Raw genomic sequence first — 20,240 nt, 5'->3', positions numbered from 1 at the left:
CGGGCGATGGGGGTATGTGGTGGGGCGTGGTCTGCGGTGCCGTGCAGGGAGGGCGGACGCACCTGCACGGCATCCTTAGTCACGCCCGCCTAGTTAAAAACACGGGGACTGAGGGGTTTGGGGGTGTTGTGGTGTGGTGAGATGTAAATAAAGATGACTCTGAACGTTGCTCCGTGGTCCCGCCGTGTCTTATTCACGCCACATACACATTTTGCATTTTCATTTTCTAATTGTCATATCTACTCTCATCAGTAGCAGCTGAAAAAGAAAATTAATACAGAGCCAAAGTGAGTCCAGCTTTTTGCTAAAGGTTTCCACAGCAGTCCCAGTTTCTCATGTGGTCCCCTGAGAAAATTAATTGCCCACCTTTGCTCTAAAAACAAGCTTGGCTAGAAACCTGCAATCACAATCTATGTGGTTGCAAAGTGCTGACATACATTCAGTAGCTGCTTAGATCAGTGTCAATAGACTAAGAAATACTAGAATTTCACTCACCAAAACTAAAGCACAACCTCTGTGAGTATAAATAAAACCATATTATTTGTCAGATAATTTAATGAAAAATGATTTAAAAGGCACTGACCGCACATACATGGTTTGCACATCACACAGTAAAGGTAGCCACAGCCCTAACTTAAACTAAGGAAAGAAACCAACTGGATTTCTTTCAGTTTCATGAAGGTGTTTCACCTCTTATCTTCTTCAGCTTCAAAACCAGATAAAAAGTCCCAGGTAGTTAAACCCTAGTGGGGCTTGTCCCTTTAGGTACTTGCAAAACAGAACCAACTCTATACAACGCGGGTTTCTATAGACAAAAACATGAATGTGTCATGGGCTCATCAGTGTCACCCATTGCAGCCAACCTCTACATGGAGGAAGTGGAAAGTAAAGCTCTTGGCACTTTCAAAGGGAAAGCACCCAGCCACAGGTACAGATACTTGGATTACACATGGATCAAAATCAAAACCCAAGATCTAGAAGCCTTTACTGTTCACATCAACTCAGTGACTAAAAACATAAAGTTCAGCAGGGAGGATACAAGAGATCATAGTTTGCTGTATTAGGCTGTGCACATAGAGGATGATGAGAACCTCAGGATAGGGATTTAAATTGGCGAGTGGGACTGTAGCCTGAAGTGTGTATGGTTAAATGGGACATGTTTAATTTCTGGTCATTTTATGTAGAAAATTTTCTCCTGAGAGAAATAAGTAGTGTACTATATTACTTTTATGAAAAGTCATCTTTGTAATATGTGTAATAATGACATTTCTTGAGTAACAACCCCAAACTGATGATGGGAAAGAGGAGACATACCTCCAACATGCACAACCATTTTACCACGGAGGATGCAATTCATAAGCACTACTGTAATGTCTTTGATATGCTGTTTAGCGATGGCGGTGACTCTCAAAGCAGAGCCAGTGAGAACTGATAAGGAATTCAATCACTCAGTGATATCATAAATGGAATCCAAATCATTACATTTTCTTCAGTTCCCAACTGTACTGGTGAACCTCCACTGCTCAGCCATTGAGAGGATACTTACATACTGCATAAGAGGCTCCAAAAAGTGGTCAACAAAATGCAGCAGATCATTGACTGTTGTTACAAAAGACTTCAGCCATTCTACATCTCACCTGTTTGACCTACTGCCCTCTAGGAGGCACTGCACTCTATCCAAATCAGCACCAACACTCTCAGGAACTGTTTTTTTCTCCTCAAGGCATCACTGCTGAACACAGACACCTCCCACTCAAACTCACGCATCAGTGTTTCTCAAACCCATAAATAACACACACACTAAAGCATGCACATCACCACCACGCAAGTCAATTTACAATACAGAGCAAATTTGTACATTTGAATACTCTGGTACTTTTAGATGTGATGATGTTTAATGATAAACATTTAACGTTTAATGAAGAAGCTTCTCAGATGAGAGGTGAAACGTCTTCAAGTAACTTAAAGAAGTCCAGACGCTTTTCTTTGCAAGCTCCTTTGACTACGATGACCTGGATGACTGAGAACCTTCACAGACATTTAATGATAAAGTTTTCAGTTTCAGTCACTGCATTAAGCTCTTACTAAAAATGTAATGTTTGTGTTTTCAGTTTTCTAATTTCTGTTGACAGAAACTGTCAATTTCTCAGCAAAGCTCAGAAATTTATAGTAAATTTATATAAATTATGGAACTTTAAAACTGTCTTTTTCGAAGATGGAGGGTAAATGGGACCATCAGTGGCGATAGATCAGTTGAGAAGCGTGAACGAGTCAGAGAAAAAACCTACACAGAAAGTGTAAAACAAAACAGGATGTTCAAACTTCCTGAGTCAAGCTTTACAAGAACTTTGAAAGCTTTACCAGAATTTTGAAGGCACATATCAAGATGCGTTGCATTTTATTTTGGGGCGCAATTTTGTGGATGTATTCATCTGAAACAAAAGGTAAATAGCTAGTTTTTATACTAATATTTAAACTTGTTAATATCCTACAATTTATGTGCCCATCATTCATGCTCCAATCAGTTTAATTTTTAAAGGCATGTATGCTGGTAAATAAAAACCTCCCTCGGGTGCTTTAAACCTAAAGTAAAAAAAAGTAATAGCCTGTTTTTAAAATATAAGCTATTTCTCTTAAAATGTATGGAGCAAAAGCAAAAAGCTATCATGAAAGTAAATACTGAAATAAAGTAAAGATACCTAAGAAGTCTACTTAACACGGTAACAAAGTATTTGTACTTTCTTTCTAGTACGAACTAACAATGTAACAAAGTATTTGTACTTTGTAATTTCAGAGGTCTGCTTTTTAGGTGCTCGTTTGTAAATTTCATTGAGCAGGGCTCTAGACTAACATTTTGCCTCGGTTGCATTAGTGCACTTAACTTTTTTTCTTAGGTGCGCCCAAATATTTCAAACGCATTGCAGAACACCACAGTTTTACATGTTCACCTTTTTTTTTTTTTTGAAAATTGCTGTCCATACAGACAATATTGATTTATAAATGGTTAACTATCAATCTTGTCAACACAAAGTTCTTTATTTGGAGCACAGTTCTACAAGAAAGATAAGTTACTGAAAAAGTGCTTGTGCTTCAAGTGTTTCACCGAGCTGAAATTTAAACTTAAAACATCTCAAGATATATTAAATAAAAAGTAAATCTAAATTAAAAGGACCTCAAAGTGTCTCAAAGGCTTAAAACTGAACATCTTAATATCTGAACAATTGGATATTTTATGGACGATCCTCCATTGCAGTCACATGCCCCTCAGATGGCCAACCCCCCCCTCCACACACACACCTTTTTTCCCCCAATGTGTCTGTGATGACACCAATAAATGTATGTGGGGTTTACGTTTAAGCCATTTTTCTTGTGAAGAATTATTTCAGACTTGGGGACATTTGGGCAATGTATTTATCCTGGTATATAGTGTGTTTTCTGGATACTAGGCTACTCTGTCCGTCAGCACTTTTGAAAGTACACACACGTAGGCCTAAAGGAATAAAGGAATATCTGTACCATGGCCAATCAGAGAGGTCCTGCCCTTGACTATCTCTGATTGGTTTGACCATGATATGGGCATGTTGTGTATCTGTTGTTGACCACATGGAGACTTTCAGAGTTATGAAGACTTTAGTTTTTTACTTGAACAGCTGGTAGCACCGATGCGACGTCAGACTTTTTTAGTTGCACCATTGAGAATTTAGGTTGCGTCGCACTCTAGAGCCCTGCTGAGGAGTGAATCCTCCCTAGGATGTTGATTTAATCTTCATAGGAGCCACAGTATCCTGCACTAAAAAAAAAAATATAACAATTTTTTTTTAGTGCGTGGGAGGCCAAGAGTGCAACTTTCAAAGTAACCCTAACTGACCTGGTCTTTGGTTGATATATAAAGTAGAGTGAAAGATTGTTGGAACTCCTTTGCTGCTGTTATTTACTAAGAAGACATTGAAGAGCCCATTAGCCCATATATAACGGGGCGATCGTGGCTCAAGAGTTGGGAGTTCGCCTTGTAATCGGAAGGGTGGGGGTTCGAGCAGTCTCTGTCATTCACCCGTTGCCTACTGGTGGTGGTCAGAGGGCCGGTGGCGCCAGTGTCCGGCAGCCTCACCTCTGTCAGTGCGCCCCAGGGCAGCTGTGGCTACAATGTAGCTTGGCATCACCAGTGTGTGAATGGGTGGATGACTGGTTGTGTAAAGCGCTTTGGGGTCCTTAGGGACTAGTAAAACGCTATACAAACACAGGCCATTTTTTGGTGCAGTTTAAACAAATAAACTATATATTTTTTTTAATTTTAAGGGTAACTTTTTTATTATTTGCCTTATTTCTGATCTGGAATCACCGAGAAATATACTAGGGCTGGGTATTGTCACTGATTTCTAGAATCGATTCGATTCCGATTCCGATTCACAAGGTCCCGAATCGATTCGATCCACGATTCGATTCAATTAGATTCGATTCGATTTAAATCTGGGAAATTTTGCCTCAGATAGTCAGAAATATTATAATTCAGATCAGTACATTTACATATTTTTGTATCTATAAAAAGGAAGCTGACACTCGCAAGGCTTTATCAAAGGTGTAAGCATCACAGCAGAGGCCTTTGTGTCAAAGTAGCTGAAGATAAAACACAGAAAAACATGAAGGTTTTCCTGGCCTGGGATTTTATAAAAATATTCTGCAGTACATCAAAAACGAAAGAAAACCATTAATCAACATATGAACATTACCTCTGAAGTTACAGTGGTTTTATTACAGACACAGCTAAGCGTTTTGCATTTTACATAATTTTAAAAAGTTTACATTTGTTCAGTAACCTATTGAACAGCAGAAATTAGGCTTTCTTTTCGGAAGTAAAAGGGAAAAAAACAGCGGTAACAACGGTAGACTTGTGCGTAACAAGCAAGCGAATAATGCAGAAAACAGATTTTTAGACGGGAAACTGTTCTTGAAGTATACAGAGAGAGCTGTGCATGAAGTGTGGTGGAAGCAAAACAGCAAAGTAAGAGGGAGTCCATGACGATGTTTATGTGAAGCGTAGTTTGGATCTTCTTTTGCTGCTGGTTCGGTCAATAATGTTTGGAGAGAGATAAAACTAACAGTTTTAGAATCAGCGCAAAAAGGGCATAAACACAAAGCTCGGACCCGCCGAAACATCGGAATCAGCGAGCTGTCGGCTTTCAGCCCCGACCGTGTCAGTGCCGTCGGGTGAGAAAGGCGACATCTCACTGATTCTGTTCCGTCGGCAGGTCCGAGCTTTGTGTTTACATCTTTGTGCAGAATCTGTGTACCTGCTCTCATTTACTGTTTTAGCTGTTTGGTGGTTCTTGAAATTTTGTGAGGTTTAACCTGAGATTCTGGCGTTTTGGGCAAAATAAATTAATATTAAAAAAATCCATTCAGGATTTTAATGAATCGATATCACGTTATCCAAGCCAGAATCGATTTTAATCGATAAATCGATTATCAAAACCCACCACTAAAATATACCCTTAAAATCCCAACACACAGAGTCTCTGTGGTGATGGGAATTTTAAGTGTATAACAGTAGGAGATAAGCTGCAGAGAGATGTGTGAGACTCTGCTTACTGGTCCAAACCCTGGTCATGTTTTGATTGGTTTAATATATTTGGTCATATCTCGAGACATGAGAGTTGCACTGTCTGAAGTGAGATTGAAGCTGTATCTCATAAAAGTTTGGGTTTTCCACAAACATAATTTCCTTAGGGATGATTAAAGTATTCTGATTCTGATACTGATTATCTGATGTGTGAAACCCATAATGTTTGGTGGGTGCCACAGACAGCAAGCAGTTAGATGTAAATGGACTGGTTCTTATATAGCCCTTTTCTACTCTGAGAACTCAAAGTGCTTTACACAACTTGCCTCATTTACCCATTCACGCCAGCACTTTTTTTCTATGCCCATGTGACTAGACAATAATGAAAATAATCAAATGATAGGGTGGAGCAGTGGGTGGTGTCAGGAGAGGTTGACCAACACAGCTGGTCTCCATCGTTCAATCATGCCTGCCCCTGTGTGAGTAGATTACCAAGACCTGACCAAAGTGCTTTGTGAGGTGTGCAAAGAACAGAAAAGCTCTGGTGAAAAAAGTACTACAAAATAAATATCCACAACACTGCAACAATATTTGTGTCAGGTCTTTTTTGTATTACTGTTGTGTTTGGTTTAACAGAATTGGAGCTGAATGTTCATGATTCTGATACTTTTTGGTTTCTTTTCTTTTAGGGCTCCAACATGTGTTTGTACTGCACGGAAAGGACTTACACTTGGATGTAGAGAAACCTGTTAAACTTGACAAAAAGACTGACTTTTTCTGGAAGTTTAATACCAGTAATTATGTTGGTAAAATCAGTTATAATAAAGAGTCAGTATTGTTTGACAGCTATGAAGTAAGAGCTGATTTTTTTGGCCAAAATTACTCTTTGGTATTGAAAAATGTAAAACACAATGACAGTGGAGATTATACTGCAGTAGTGACTGGGGGAAAAGAGCAAAGGGTAGGTGAAATCAAGGTCATAGTCCAAGGTAGGTTTACTTTTGTCATTTTCGTTTCAAATATTGACACAGCATATATCTGTGTTAATTCTATTCACACCTGCTTTTAATTCCCAGATCCAGTGTCTCCAGTTAATCTGACATTGACCTCCAGCAGCTCAGACTCCTGTAACCTGACTGTAACCTGCACTATAGTGGACCTGAACATCAGCCGTACTTTTAGATGTGATGCTCACAACTGCTCTCTGTTGGAAGAAAATCCCAGCACCACAAACATGCTTCCCTCTCTGATTGTTTACCTGCAGCAAGACACTGTCTTTTGTAATCATAGCAATGAAGTAAGCTGGAAAAATAGCACGATGGTGCTAAAATCTCAATGTGACACGAATTCAGGTAAGATTAGATGCCAAAGAAATAATGAATGAAAATTTAAAAGATATCCTTTTAAAGATGTCATGCAACAGAACTTTAGTGAAATACAAACTCTAAAAATAAAAATATTTGAAGATTGAGTTTTCTACTCTAGCAAAAAAAAAAAAAAACTGCCATATATATCTATTATTATTATTTTTTGTATTAATAATATCAACTTAGAATTGTTCAGTGCCTTTGTAATCAGTTTTGTTTTTCCTTTACAGGCCACATAGATGCCAACAATACCACCGTGACTGTGTGTGTTGTTGTTGCTGCCATCATCATAATCCTCGTTATAGGTTATATTCATCATCGAACGAAACATAAAAGTAAGTCCAAGCAAGTATTTATCAAGATATTGCAAAAGTAAATAAATAAAAAAATCGTCAAAATACTTGTTGTTGCAAAATACATTGCTTGTTATTATTAACCCCGCAAATGTGGCTTTTCTGTGAAGCACTTTGATGTACCAGAGACTTTTAAATGTGCTATAGAAATAAAATTGAAACTGAAACTTTTGCCAACGTACTTTACTAATCCCAACTATGAGTGACCACTGTTTCCATTCCACGCTTTGCCTTGCTGAAATGTGAAATCTACATGCATGTAGAAATTGCAACAACAGCAGAGGGAGATATTTTATTTCAAGCCAACATGAAAATAATTATCTGAAAGCATTTAAATGGACATTATTAATACATTTACACGTGTATACATATATTAAGAACCCTGGAATGTACTTCATCATACCTTTTTCCTCACTACTGACTTTGTTGCTTTAAATATTTTATCTTATTCTGCTGCTGGTACTGCAGCGTTCGCATACAGTAATGAAACTTCTGCATGTGTGTCTTTTTTACACTTTGGAAAGGCGAAGCTTGAAATGGACGCAGTGGACTGGTGTGTCTATTACATGCTCTGCCGTGATATCAGGTTGGAGTGCCATGCCAGGTCTAGTTTATGTGTGAGAATTCAATTATTTTGATAAAATTTGGATTTAATGTAATATCAGCTGAAATGACTTAGGAATGCAGAATAATAGAAATCGTCAGTTAAAGCCTGCAAAGAAAAATATAAGTTAAAGAAAATCACTACATATTTATTTATTCATGTCTGACCACCAGATACCAGGGAAACCATTGAAAACACAGTGTATGCAGTTCCTGAGGTAAGTGTGGTAAATGAGATTTGACTTAGGTAGAAGCAAGCAGCCTCTAACTGACACATATTTGTGTTACTGGTCACACTACGTGTTTTTGCTCAGGTGCTTTGAACTCAGTCGCTCTGCTGAATCTTTTGATGTTCCAGTGTGAACAGTTGCATCTGGGATGCTGCAATCTCGCGATTGCGCCTCCGGCTGAGCCGATGTCCACATCGGATGGGAGGAAAGCATGGGAGGCGTTGGGTGAGGGCGTATCAGTATCAGTGTACGTGTGTGTGTCTGTGTGGGGATGTGTATCCTGTGTTCAGCCTGAGAGAGTGTCCTTTCGACTATTAGGTGAAAATCAACAGTCCGCAGCCTACGCAGGTGGCCTTGTGGAATAGGGCAAGAGAGTCAGTTCGTTCTTGGTATTGTATCTCTGGGAAGAATTGTTGTTGTTCTCCTCGGCATCAACCTTCAAGCATTGTCCAGCTGGCGCCGTCGGGGTGGGGGTGTTGTAAATGTTGTTTTGGGATGAACAAACTGTATCAATTTTACAGTTGTTCTTAATGTCCATCACTGGTCTCCTGTTGTATCATCTGTTTTAGAACCGTGAGCTCCTCCAAGATCTTTCCCATATTGCGTTCAGTAAGAACAGTCTGAGTACTCACAGCTCTTCCCACATTTTCGATAATAGCGGCCAGCCTTGTGGGGTTTTGAAAGGCATTCACCGCTTTCTTCAATTTCCGATAAGCCAGGGCCAAGCCAGCTCCGATCAGCAAGAACCCCGTTATCATGGTTCCGAACAGGTAGATGTCTTCAATGTCCTCAATAGACAGTCCAACCAGGCACACGACGTGCCACTTCTGCCACTCGTCCATCGATTATCCAGCAGGGAACGTCCCTCCAGGACACTTGGGCTCTCCCGAACCCAGGCTTCTCGTCGAAAATAGAGTGCCAATTGCATTGACAAATATCCAGTTATAAGAACAAGTGACACAAGCAAATGTCATAGTTTGGTTACTAACTGGACAACTAGAGGAAGGACAGAAAGGCTATTAACTATTAACTGAAACAAACAGCCAAAAAAAAGGCTGTGGCACCCTCCAGCCTTAGAATAACCCACACTTGATTGTTCTATTCAGCTGTCGGAAGCATGGAAAAACATGGAAAAAATAAAAAAGACTCCCCTCACTGGTGAATCACCAGCACAAAGCAAAACTAACAATTTCATCTGAAACTTAAAAGTTAAACAGGGAGGACAGCCAAAAAAACAAAAAACAACAACAAAAACCCCACAGGCCACAAATCCAACCCAGCAGTACCATTACAACATCTTCCCTTCGCCTCCAGGCAGCTGTAGACAGTTTTTCAGTGGAAGAACATGAAATGTAGTATTAATTTTGGCAGCAGGTAGTTTTAAAAGAAAAGCTTTTGCATTGATGATTTTCTTCGTTCCGAAGGGTCCAGTATACCTGGGTGAAAGTTCTTAGTGACACAAAAAATGAGTGACGAAAATCTTCTGAAAACAGAGACAACTGTTACTTCAACAGAAGGTTGGTATGGAAGTAAAGAATGAAAGGAAGAGAGACCAGCTACACCAGAAGTTAGAGCATTGTGTGCATATTCTATCCATGTGTAAAACAGCTTCAAACCCTTAATTTAGTCTTTCAGTTTGGACCTGATTTGAAATGATCTTTTTCTGAATACAAATCTACAGTGAAGATAACGCTGTTGCCTTGTGATCAAAGTGAGCAGGAGACAAGGTCTGAAGTTATGTGAGTCAGCAAGGGCTGTAACTAACCTGAGGTGGATTAGGAAACAGTTTTATTTCTAGCAAAAATATTTGTGGGTGTCCTTATCTAGAGTGGTCCACCAAGTGGCAGGTGAACTTGGCAGTGTGGGCCCAATGGATAATCCATGAGTGTATTGAGAATGACCTATAGAGTTTGCTAGGATGGGCTTGAGCTGGAATCTGGCTCAATAGATTAAACATCTGGTTAAACAAACTTTATACCTCCCAACGCACAAGATAGTGACAAAGTGGTCTCTTTAGCTGGTTAACTAGATTCGGTGGAGAACTGCTGAGACAGCATCTGATTGAATGTTTCATGAACCAGAGTGTTAGCAAAATTAAAATGACCCCAAAACAGTGACCATCTAGCCTGCCTGGAGTTTAATCATTAGATTTTGCAAGAATGATATACTCCTGTGGCCAGTCTGATGCTTGCCCCCTTCATCCAGTGCCTCCAGTCCTCCAGAGCTATCTTCCCAGCTAATAGTGCATGGTCTAAGATATAGTAATTCCTTTATGTGGAAGACAGACAGTGGGAGAAAAAGACACAATGGTGGAGTTTAGCTTTAGAGCCAAATTACCTCAGCCACAAATTGCTAGTGTAGGTCTGGCTAAGTCTAGTGCTGAGTTGAAGACTCTCCCTAATTCTTGAAAATTATTCTTAGCCTCTGAAGTGCACTTGCAGGTCATTGCACTGTTGATTAAGAATATCTTAAAAGTATGTGTTGAACACATTTGAATAAAATGTATTTGGATAAAAAAAATCATTGTAATTGTCTTTTGCAGTCATGGATACAGGTGATCTTTTGTTAATCACAGTAAAATTCCTGCTTATGTTAATGCAGTTTAATGGCACTATTTACAAATAAAGTCTTTCTATTAAGTCTGAAGCTATCTATAATTTATTTTCCAGGTTATCCGAACAACACCACCCATGGAACAGAGTCCAATCAGTGATACTTCTCCAACATCCACCTATAGCTTTGTGAGACCTCACTCTGGACCCAACAAATCCACTGAGGCCAGAAGCAAAGCTTTGCCCGAGAGCTTGTATGCCCAGGTAGAAATTCATCCCAGATCCTAAAATTTCTTCAGAAATTCTAATTCAAAGTTTAAAAAGTAACTGCCTCCCAAAGGCAATACAATCGTCAAAGTCCTCTTGGAGAAAAAAAGGAAGAAGAGAAAGTATATCACACATGTAGAGAAAGATTTTATGTTGAGGACTAACTGAGGCTTCTGTAAGGTGTGCTTTTGCTGGACTTGATGGTCTTCGATACCCAACATCCACAATGACGGCGAAACAACTAGTAGCTCAGTGTCCCAACATTCGAAAGAAGGGACTGCTCTCACAGCTAGAGATTGACGAGGTACAACATAAATACTACGGCAAGGGGGAGCCAGGACACCAGGTCAGGGGGGAGATATCATCACCCCCACCCGAGATTGGGTACAAAGCCCCAAGTGCGATAGGAGAAGGATCGTTGAGTGCGAGAGGAACTGACCTGAAAGATAGGATCATGGCCAAGCTTGAAACCTGGATCCCCCGTAGCCGGTTACCAAGATTACGTGAAGAACCCTCAGAAGGTCTACTCGATGATGTTAATGCAGCACTACGGATGATACCTACAGCCACGATTACCGACACTAATAAGCTGATCTACAATACGGCAGCAGTGATCAGTTAGATGCTTGGCTATAAGTTGAACAGCCAGAAAGAGCAGTACCCTCCATGGAGAAGGAGGCTAGAGGGCAAGATCAAAGTAGCACGGAGGGAGGTTAGCCAACTAACGGAGTTGCAGAAAGGTGCAACAAAGAAGGTGCATAAAAAATACAGCAAGCTGTTCATACCTGAGGCCTTGGAAACTGCCAAGCAAAGAGTTACAGCCTTGGCCAGCCGCTTGAGGAGGTACACCAGAGAGATAGAAGGCAGGAGAATAAACCAGCTGTTCTCCACAGAACCGGCAAAGGTGTACTCTCAGTGGCAAGGGAACAATAAGAGAACAGCACCACCAAGGCTGGAGACGGAGCAATACTGGAAGAGCATATGGGAGAACAACGCAACCCATAACGGCAATGCTCAGTGTTCTGACTCAGGGTAGTCAGAACTGAGGGGATCGAGCTATCAGAAGGCAACATTGCAGACATAGAGGACAGTTAGAAGTACTTGGGGATCCCGCAGGCGAATGGGAACCATGAAGAGGCAGCTAGGAAAGCTGCAACCACCAAGTACCTGCAGAGGGTCAGGCAAGTCCTGAGGAGTCAGCTGAATGGTAAGAACAAGATCTGGGCTATCAACACCTACGCCCTGCCCGTGATCAGGTACCCAGCTGGTATAATAAGTTGGCCAAAGGAGGAGATAGAAGCCACTGACATAAAGACAAGAAAGCTCCTTACCATGCATGGAGGGTTTCACCCCAAGTCCAGCACCCTGAGACTGTACGCTAAGCGGAAGGAAGGGGGCCGGGGACTGGTGAGTGTCAGCACCACAGTCCAGGATGAGACAACGAATATCCAAGAATACATTGGGAAGATGGCCCCAACTGACCGAGTGCTCAGTGAATACTTCAGGCAGCAGAAACCCAAGAAAGAGGAGGGAGACGAGGAACCATCATGGAAGGACAGGCCCCTGCACGGTATGTACCACCGGCAGATAGAGGAGGTGGCTGATATCCAGAAATCCTACCAGTGGCTGGACAAAGCTGGACTGAAAGACAGCACAGAGGCACTAATCATGGCAGCACAAGAACAAGCTCTGAGTACAAGATCCATAGACGCTGGGGTCTATCACACCAGGCAAAACCCCAGGTGCAGGCTGTGTAAAGATGCCCCTGAGACAATCCAGCACATAACAGCAGGGTGCAAGATGCTAGCAGGCAGGGCATACATGGAACGCCATAACCAAGTGGCCGTTATAGTATACAGAAACATCTGTGCCGAATATGGCCTGGAAGTTCCGAGGTCAAAATGGGAGATGCCCCCAAGGGTGGTGGAGAATGACCGAGCTAAGATCCTGTGGGACTTCCAGATACAGACGGACAAAATGGTGGTGGCTAACCAACCGGACATAGTGGTGGTAGACAAACAGAAGAAGATGGCCGTAGTGATCGATGTAGCGCTTCCAAATGACAGCAACATCAGAAAGAAGGAACACGAGAAGCTGGAGAAATACCAAGGGCTCAGAGAAGAGCTCGAGAGGATGTGGAGGGTGAAGGTAAAAGTGGTCCCCGTGGTAATCGGAGCACTAGGTGCGTTGACTCCCAAGCTAGGCGAGTGGCTCCAGCAGATTCCGGGAACAACATCGGAGATCTCTGTCCAGAAGATTGCACTCCTGGGAACAGCTAAGATACTGCGCAGGACCCTCAAGATCCCAGGCCTCTGGTAGAGGACCCGAGCTTGAAGGATAAACCGCCCGCAGGGGCGAGCTGGGTGTTTTTTTTGTTTTTGTTTTTTTTACATTTTTGATGAATGTGTTGTAAGGAGCAGAGCTTAAAGTAAAGTTAGTATTGCCTAATACTTATTTATAAATGTTTTTGAAGACTTGAGTTATTTTTTTCTCTTTGGCAGCAGTTGCTCAACACAAACAAAGTAACTGAACTGTAACTGTTTTAGAATGTTTTAAATTTGAAAAGGTGGTACTAATATTATGTGAACCAATCTCATTGTCCAAAGCTGGTATTAAATAGATGTGTTATGATTGTAATCATTCTGTTAACAATGTATGAAATGCAGTATGTGTCATGGGTTGACTACCTCAAGCTCCTTTCAGACACAAAAGCTTTTCTGTCAGTACATTTTTCCTGCATTTGGGTCCTTTTTCCTCAGACCGTCATTTTCCTTATGCCTTAACTGACCAGTAAAGAACTGTAAACAGCAGTTATAAGCTGATAATAAAGAAGTCCTCAGACTTTGTGCCAACGTATAACAGCTGTGATTGTCTATAAATGCAAGACTGATCTAAAATAAAGCCATCAAGCTGTAAGGAGGCTCATTTTCTTTAGTCTGGGTCTCTGTGTCTGTTTGTTACATGTCCTGTTTATTGTGACAGTCTATTGTGTTGTGTGTTTTGTGTCAGGTTTACTTCCTTGTCTCATGATTCCTCCTCTATACTCCACTTCCCCTCATCACCCTCCTGTGTATGTCTTGTCTCAGGCCTCCTTTTGTCCTACATCAGAGTGTACCGTTCAGTTCCCCAGTGTTATTCTTGTCTCCTGGTCTTCGCCCCCTATGTGTTCCTTAGTGAGTTTTAAAGTTTTTGTATAGGATTTGTTTTTCTGTCTAGTTTTACCTCATGTGTTATTTTTTTTCTTATATATCAGCTCAATATAGAGCATGCCTTTTGTTAAACCTCCAACAGCCTCTGCATCTTGTGTCCTCATACACCATATCCTGATACCTGTCATTTCAATTTCATGTCAAATTATATCCACCAAAGTTGGATTGTAATTAACATTTTCTTTGAATGAATATATAGCATAAATCTTTAGTGACAGAATTGGATACACATCTTTTGGTTACCCCAAATTACCGTAACATTCATGCCCCTGTGTGTGTGTATGTACTTCTGGCCACAGTTATACATAAAGTTGTCATGTTGACTAGTAATACAATTAAGTACATCAGTTTGCATCAAAAGGCCAAACAGTAGCATTGGCGTGTACTTGATAGTATACTAAAGGAGCAATATAATGTTGGAAATCACTAATTCTGTTGGTACATATAGTAACCAACTTTGTATTGCAATGGGAGAAGAATTGGTTTGTACTCTTTGCCTACCCTCTACCCTCTGCACTGCTCTAAATCTTCCTTATCTGTTGTCTTCTACTTGCACATCCACATCCTTACTCCTCCACCTCTTTAATGAAGATTGAAGGTTGCTTTAAACATGTATTTGAGCAGATGCCTTCACATGCACAAATGACTGTTTCTGCTGTGTATGTTGTCTGATATGATTCATCCCTCAAATTAGGTGCCTTTTCTATCCTTGAATTATTCACAAATCAGTGTTACGTAGTTTAACAAAAAACAAACAAAAAACTGGCTACACCCTTTGAGTAGTTCCCTGTTCATGCATTGATAACCACTTCCTTTTTCATAGATCTAAAGTTTTAACACCTCTTGCATCAACAGCTCAGTCTGAATGTTTGACAGGTCTTACTAAATTAAGGTGTTATAGTTTAGGTCTGAGCTGACCACAGTTTCACAGCAGCTTTGGTGCTTGGGAGCAGAAAGTCTCACTCATATTCATAATAGTACAGACTAGACAGGCATAAACACAGAAGTTATAGCTCAGTAGATTTGATTCAGGCTACAGGATCAAACTTCAACAATCTTTCCTTAAATTTAATATAAAAACTACTCTGCTCATCCCAACCATACATTTGTCCTCTCTATACAGAGAGAGGGGAAGTCATGTGGCAAAGGACCTGCATGTAACATGTACGTGTAACATTGCAGTGACAAATAAAGCAGTTACCAATACGTTTCGGCTTGCGGCCTTCATCAGGGTCATTGTAAAATTTGAAACATCCATCTGCTTATCCTTTTCAGGGTCGCAGGGGGTGCTGGAGCATGCTTTTCTGTGTAAATAAGTCAGGCAACTCACAGTAGTGATCCAAATCCAAGCCAGCTACTTCCAAATCTGAAACAACATAACTGCTGACCATTTTCTCCTGACCCATTATATGCAAAAGAATCCCAGTTTTCCTTCTTGAAAGATTCAGCTTATTCATGAGCCCTTCAGTACAAAATGAAGCTGAACTCCCAGGATCCAGAAAAGCATAGGTTATCAGTGACTGATTGCCATTCTCGGACTTCATTCTAACTGGTATTATGAACAGAGCACTATTTTGCTCACCGACCCCAGTAACACCACTGCTTTGAACAGCACACGAAGGACCTTCATCTGGTGGTTCTTCTTCTCCTTTAGTTTGCACCGAAACACTTTCCCTCTGCTTGGAGTGGATATATAAGATTGTGGGGTGTTTCTGATTACAGACCTTACGTTTCTATGGAGAACCACAAGAGTCACACGCATCGAAATAAAGAATTCTGTGCTTAAATAATGAATTGTGGAATGAATTCTGCATTTGTAAATTCATTTTTTGAATTCCAGTTTAATAAACTGATTTTCAAAATGCTTTTTAAAAACTTCATTTCAAAAACTTTTTTTGAATTCCAATTTAATAAAGTGATTTTCTAAATGCTTTTTAAAATGGCGATTCCACTCCTCATTTCAAAATCCATTTCCCTTTCCTGTTCGCTCAGGAAGTTCTGCATGTGTGTCCATGTCATGTCATTCTTTGGAGAGACAAAGTGTGAAATGGATACACTGGACCAGCATGTCTATTATGCCTTTATGCATTCATAGTTCTTAAAAACTCCATCTTATCATCTCTTGTATTACCTGCATGGGTTGATCATTATTTACACTGGGACCAATAGTTCCGATTAACCACTAGCCAATCAGAATGCTTAGCAGTCCCCCCTGCCTCTATAATCAAGAGCTCAGTCTGATGATGTAGTTGCAGAACATAAATCTGAGGGACTATAAGCGGACTAATGTTGCATTCATAGAAAGTACATTTGTTTTGTGAAAACTCTGTTTCATATTTTATGTTCTGAGTTAATTAGATCAGGAAAGCAGAGCCATGCTTGACACCGTGTTATTACTGCCAATGTAAGAACAAACTACTTTGTTACAGGTAACAGGTAACAGAGTCTGATAGCACTGCTTCACTATTTCAGCTAATGAGTTTATTGTCATTGGGGAGAGCTTATGATTTATAATAATATATACCAGTTTTACTGCCAACACCTATATGTAAAACCTAAAAACACATGTCAGAGGGTAACTGGGTGGTTTTGAGTCGAGTATAGAGCAATGTTGATGTTAAAATGATACATTTTTTTGGGTGTAAATATGATTCTGTCTTCATTATCCCATATATGACTGTGTTCCTGTGATTTTGACCCTGTATGTCTGCTTCCTGCCTTACAGTAGGTGCGGCCTTTTTTTGTGTAGCTGACTCTTCTCTGCAATTAGTGAGCTGTGCATTGTGGCTGCTTACTCCTGCTTTGTGAAGAGGAGCATATGTTGGTGATTTAACATCACTTTTATGTTTAGTAGCCAACTCTTGTCCTCCTGAAATACAAAGGGACCCCAAATCTTCTCAAAGTGAGCTGCAATCCACTAAAGAAAACCATGGAAGTCCAAATCCTTCTCAGAATTATAAGACAATATGGCAATGTTGATGATGAGCAGAGATGGAGCTGAATCCAAGTCCACTTTGTACAGTGGGGCAAAAAAGTATTTAGTCAGCCACCGATTGTGCAAGTTCCCCCACCTAAAATGATGACAGAGGTCAGTAATTTGCACCAGAGGTACACTTCAACTGTGAGAGACAGAATGTGAAAAAAAAATCCATGAATTCACATGGTAGGATTTGTAAAGAATTTATTCGTAAATCAGGGTGGCAAATAAGCATTTGGTCAATAACAAAAATACAACTCAGTACTTTGTAACATAACCTTTGTTGGCAATAACAGAGGTCAAACGTTTACTATAGGTCTTTACCAGGTTTGCACACACAGTAGCTGGTATTTTGGCCCATTCCTCCATGCAGATCTTCTCGAGAGCAGTGATGTTTTGGGGCTGTCGCCGAGCAACACGGACTTTCAACTCCTGCCACAGATTTTCTATGGGGTTGAGGTCTGGAGACTGGTTAAGCCACTCCAGGACTTTCAAATGCTTCTTACGGAGCCACTCCTTTGTTGCCCGGGCGGTGTGTTTTGGATCATTGTCATGTTGGAAGACCCAGCCTCGTTTCATCTTCAAAGTTCTCACTGATGGAAGGAGGTTTTGGCTCAAAATCTCACGATACATGGCCCCATTCATTCTGTCCTTAACACGGATCAGTCGTCCTGTCCCCTTGGCAGAAAAACAGCCCCATAGCATGATGTTTCCACCAGAGGCGGAGCCAGACATTTGAAACACCCGGGGCTTAGCCCTAAAGGGTAGTATGCATGTGGGATTTTTTTTTTTTTTTTTTTGGGGGGGGGGGGGGGGGTAGAAATGACTGAAAGATTAATAGGCTCTGTTTTGACTTTTGTTCAAAAAAGAATGACTTCATATAGGGAAAAAATATATATCACATGTGCAGGACACCTTTAATTAAGCAGCAAGGCAGAACAAAATCGGGGCTGTATCAAGACACAGGGACTAAACCCCGATTCAACCAGACCCAGAACTGATCCGGAATTAAAACAGGACTACAAGAGTTCAAATTCAGGACTACTGAGGACTTAACCAAGACAGAACCAGAATCAGAACTAGATGATAGTAGCACTAAAAATCATCATAGACCTGCACTACACTTATTTTTTTAATTCTACCAAAGTCCACTATTTAGATTGAGAAAAGTTTATATAATTATTTAGCCTTGTTGTGCAAACAAGCCTGCATAACTTAATAAATATAGAATTTGAAAAATAGCAAACCTAAAAAGAAACACTAGGTACTAGATACATGAGTACCTATGATACAGTGATACTTTTGGTAAGCAACCATTTGACTAACATGTGTGTCTCACCTGCTCTTGTTCCATCTCTGTTCTGTCCTCATTCTCCATCTCCCTCTCTGTTCCTCTCTCTCCCTCTTTGTGCTGACAATCATCAAATATACAGTTGAAACCACATATTTATGTACTCTTCAGATCAAAACACAAACACTTTTTTAATTGTAAGATCAAATCAGACTAAATGTTTATTTTTTTAGATTGATAAATATAAAAAACATATTTGTTAACTTTAAGAGTAAAGAGAGAAACTATCTGTATTTCTTAATTGCAAATGGCACCAAATTGTATTCAAAATTGAGCCACATTTATGGAGCTCCACAGTTCTTTTCCTGGTGTTTTGGTTGACATCTCTTGATTTTCCCATGTCAAAGAAACAGCTCGGATCATACCAATATCAGGGGGGATTCACGCACAGTCGTAAATTCCCACAGTGTGCACTATGTGCTTCGAATATTGTGTGTACTTTTTGTTTTATACAGTTGTCAGCCAGGCATCTAACTATGAAAAAATTACACTCCAAAAGACCCCGGGCTTCTGACAAAACAACCCGGGCTTAAGCCCAGTAAGCCACCCCCACGCTCCGCCCCTGGTTTCCACCCCCATGCTTCACAGTAGGTATGGTGTTCTTGGGATGCAACTCAGTATTCTTCGTCCTCCAAACACGACGAGTTGAGTTTATACCAAAAAGTTCTACTTTGGTTTCATCTGACCACATGACATTCTCCCAATCCTCTGCTGTATCATCCATGTGCTCTCTGGCAAACTTCAGACGGGCCTGGACATGCACTGGCTTCAGCAGCGGAACACGTCTGGCACTGCGGGATTTGATTCCCTGCCGTTGTAGTGTGTTACTGATGGTGACCTTTGTTACTTTGGTCCCAGCTCTCTGCAGGTCATTCACCAGGTCCCCCCGTGTGGTTCTGGGATCTTTGCTCACCGTTCTCATGATCATTTTGACCCCACGGGATGAGATCTTGCGTGGAGCCCCAGATCGTGGGAGATTATCAGTGGTCTTGTATGTCTTCCATTTTCTGATGATTGCTCCCACAGTTGATTTTTTCACACCAAGCTGCTTGCCTATTGTAGATTCACTCTTCCCAGTCTGGTGCAGGTCTACAATACTTTTCCTGGTGTCCTTCGAGAGCTCTTTGGTCTTGGCCATGGCGGAGTTTGGAGTCTGACTGTTTGAGGCTGTGGACAGGTGTCTTTTATACAGATGATGAGTTCAAACAGGTGCCATTCATACAGGTAACGAGTGGGGGACAGAAAAGTGTCTTACAGAAGACGTTACAGGTCTGTGAGAGCCAGAGATTTTCCATGTTTGAGGTGACCAAATACTTATTTGCCACCCTGATTTACGGATAAATTCTTTACAAATCCTACCATGTGGATTCATGGATTTTTTTTTCACATTCTGTCTCTCACAGTTGAAGTGTACCTCTGGTGCAAATTACTGACCTCTGTCATCATTTTAAGTGTGGGAACTTGCACAATCGGTGGCTGACTAAATACTTTTTTGCCCCACTGTAAGTCCACCTTCTGGGCAGCCATCAATCCCTCTGGTGTCTCTGCTGGAATTTCCAACTGTGAGCTGATTTCCAATTTTATGTCCAATTATATATTATAAAGAATAAAGTTACAATTACCAAAAACGCACAAAGAAAAGAGTGATTTAGCACTTTAAGCCTTTTCACCCTCTCTCAGATGTAATGAGAGGTGAACCGAACTTCAGTCTCTCTCGATCCGACCGTTCTCCACATCAACACACAAACCTGCTTTGTAATTTCCGAAATTGCAC

At 40.8% G+C, this 20,240-nt stretch overlaps 1 protein-coding gene across 1 annotated transcript; it reads left to right on the top strand.

Annotated features, from left to right (window-relative positions):
* The first annotated feature begins 2,379 nt into the window (after positions 1–2,379).
* Positions 2,380–10,956, top strand: LOC147308007 (uncharacterized). Its single transcript, XM_086271319.1, has 6 exons — positions 2,380–2,444; positions 6,247–6,546; positions 6,634–6,909; positions 7,155–7,259; positions 8,055–8,098; positions 10,780–10,956. Exons 1-6 carry the CDS (start codon positions 2,387–2,389, stop codon positions 10,948–10,950), a joined length of 954 nt encoding a protein of 317 aa, XP_086127445.1. The 5' UTR covers positions 2,380–2,386; the 3' UTR covers positions 10,951–10,956.
* Positions 10,957–20,240: the final 9,284 nt, after the last annotated feature.

This window comes from Aulonocara sp. 'chitande type north' Nkhata Bay, linkage group LG18 (assembly GCF_057382095.1).
Source record: "Aulonocara sp. 'chitande type north' Nkhata Bay isolate Kocher_YH1m ecotype deep benthic linkage group LG18, A_spYH_male_GT1.1, whole genome shotgun sequence".
Lineage (NCBI taxonomy): Eukaryota > Metazoa > Chordata > Actinopteri > Cichliformes > Cichlidae > Aulonocara > Aulonocara sp. 'chitande type north' Nkhata Bay.
This window is presented reverse-complemented; position numbering and strand designations above follow the sequence as displayed.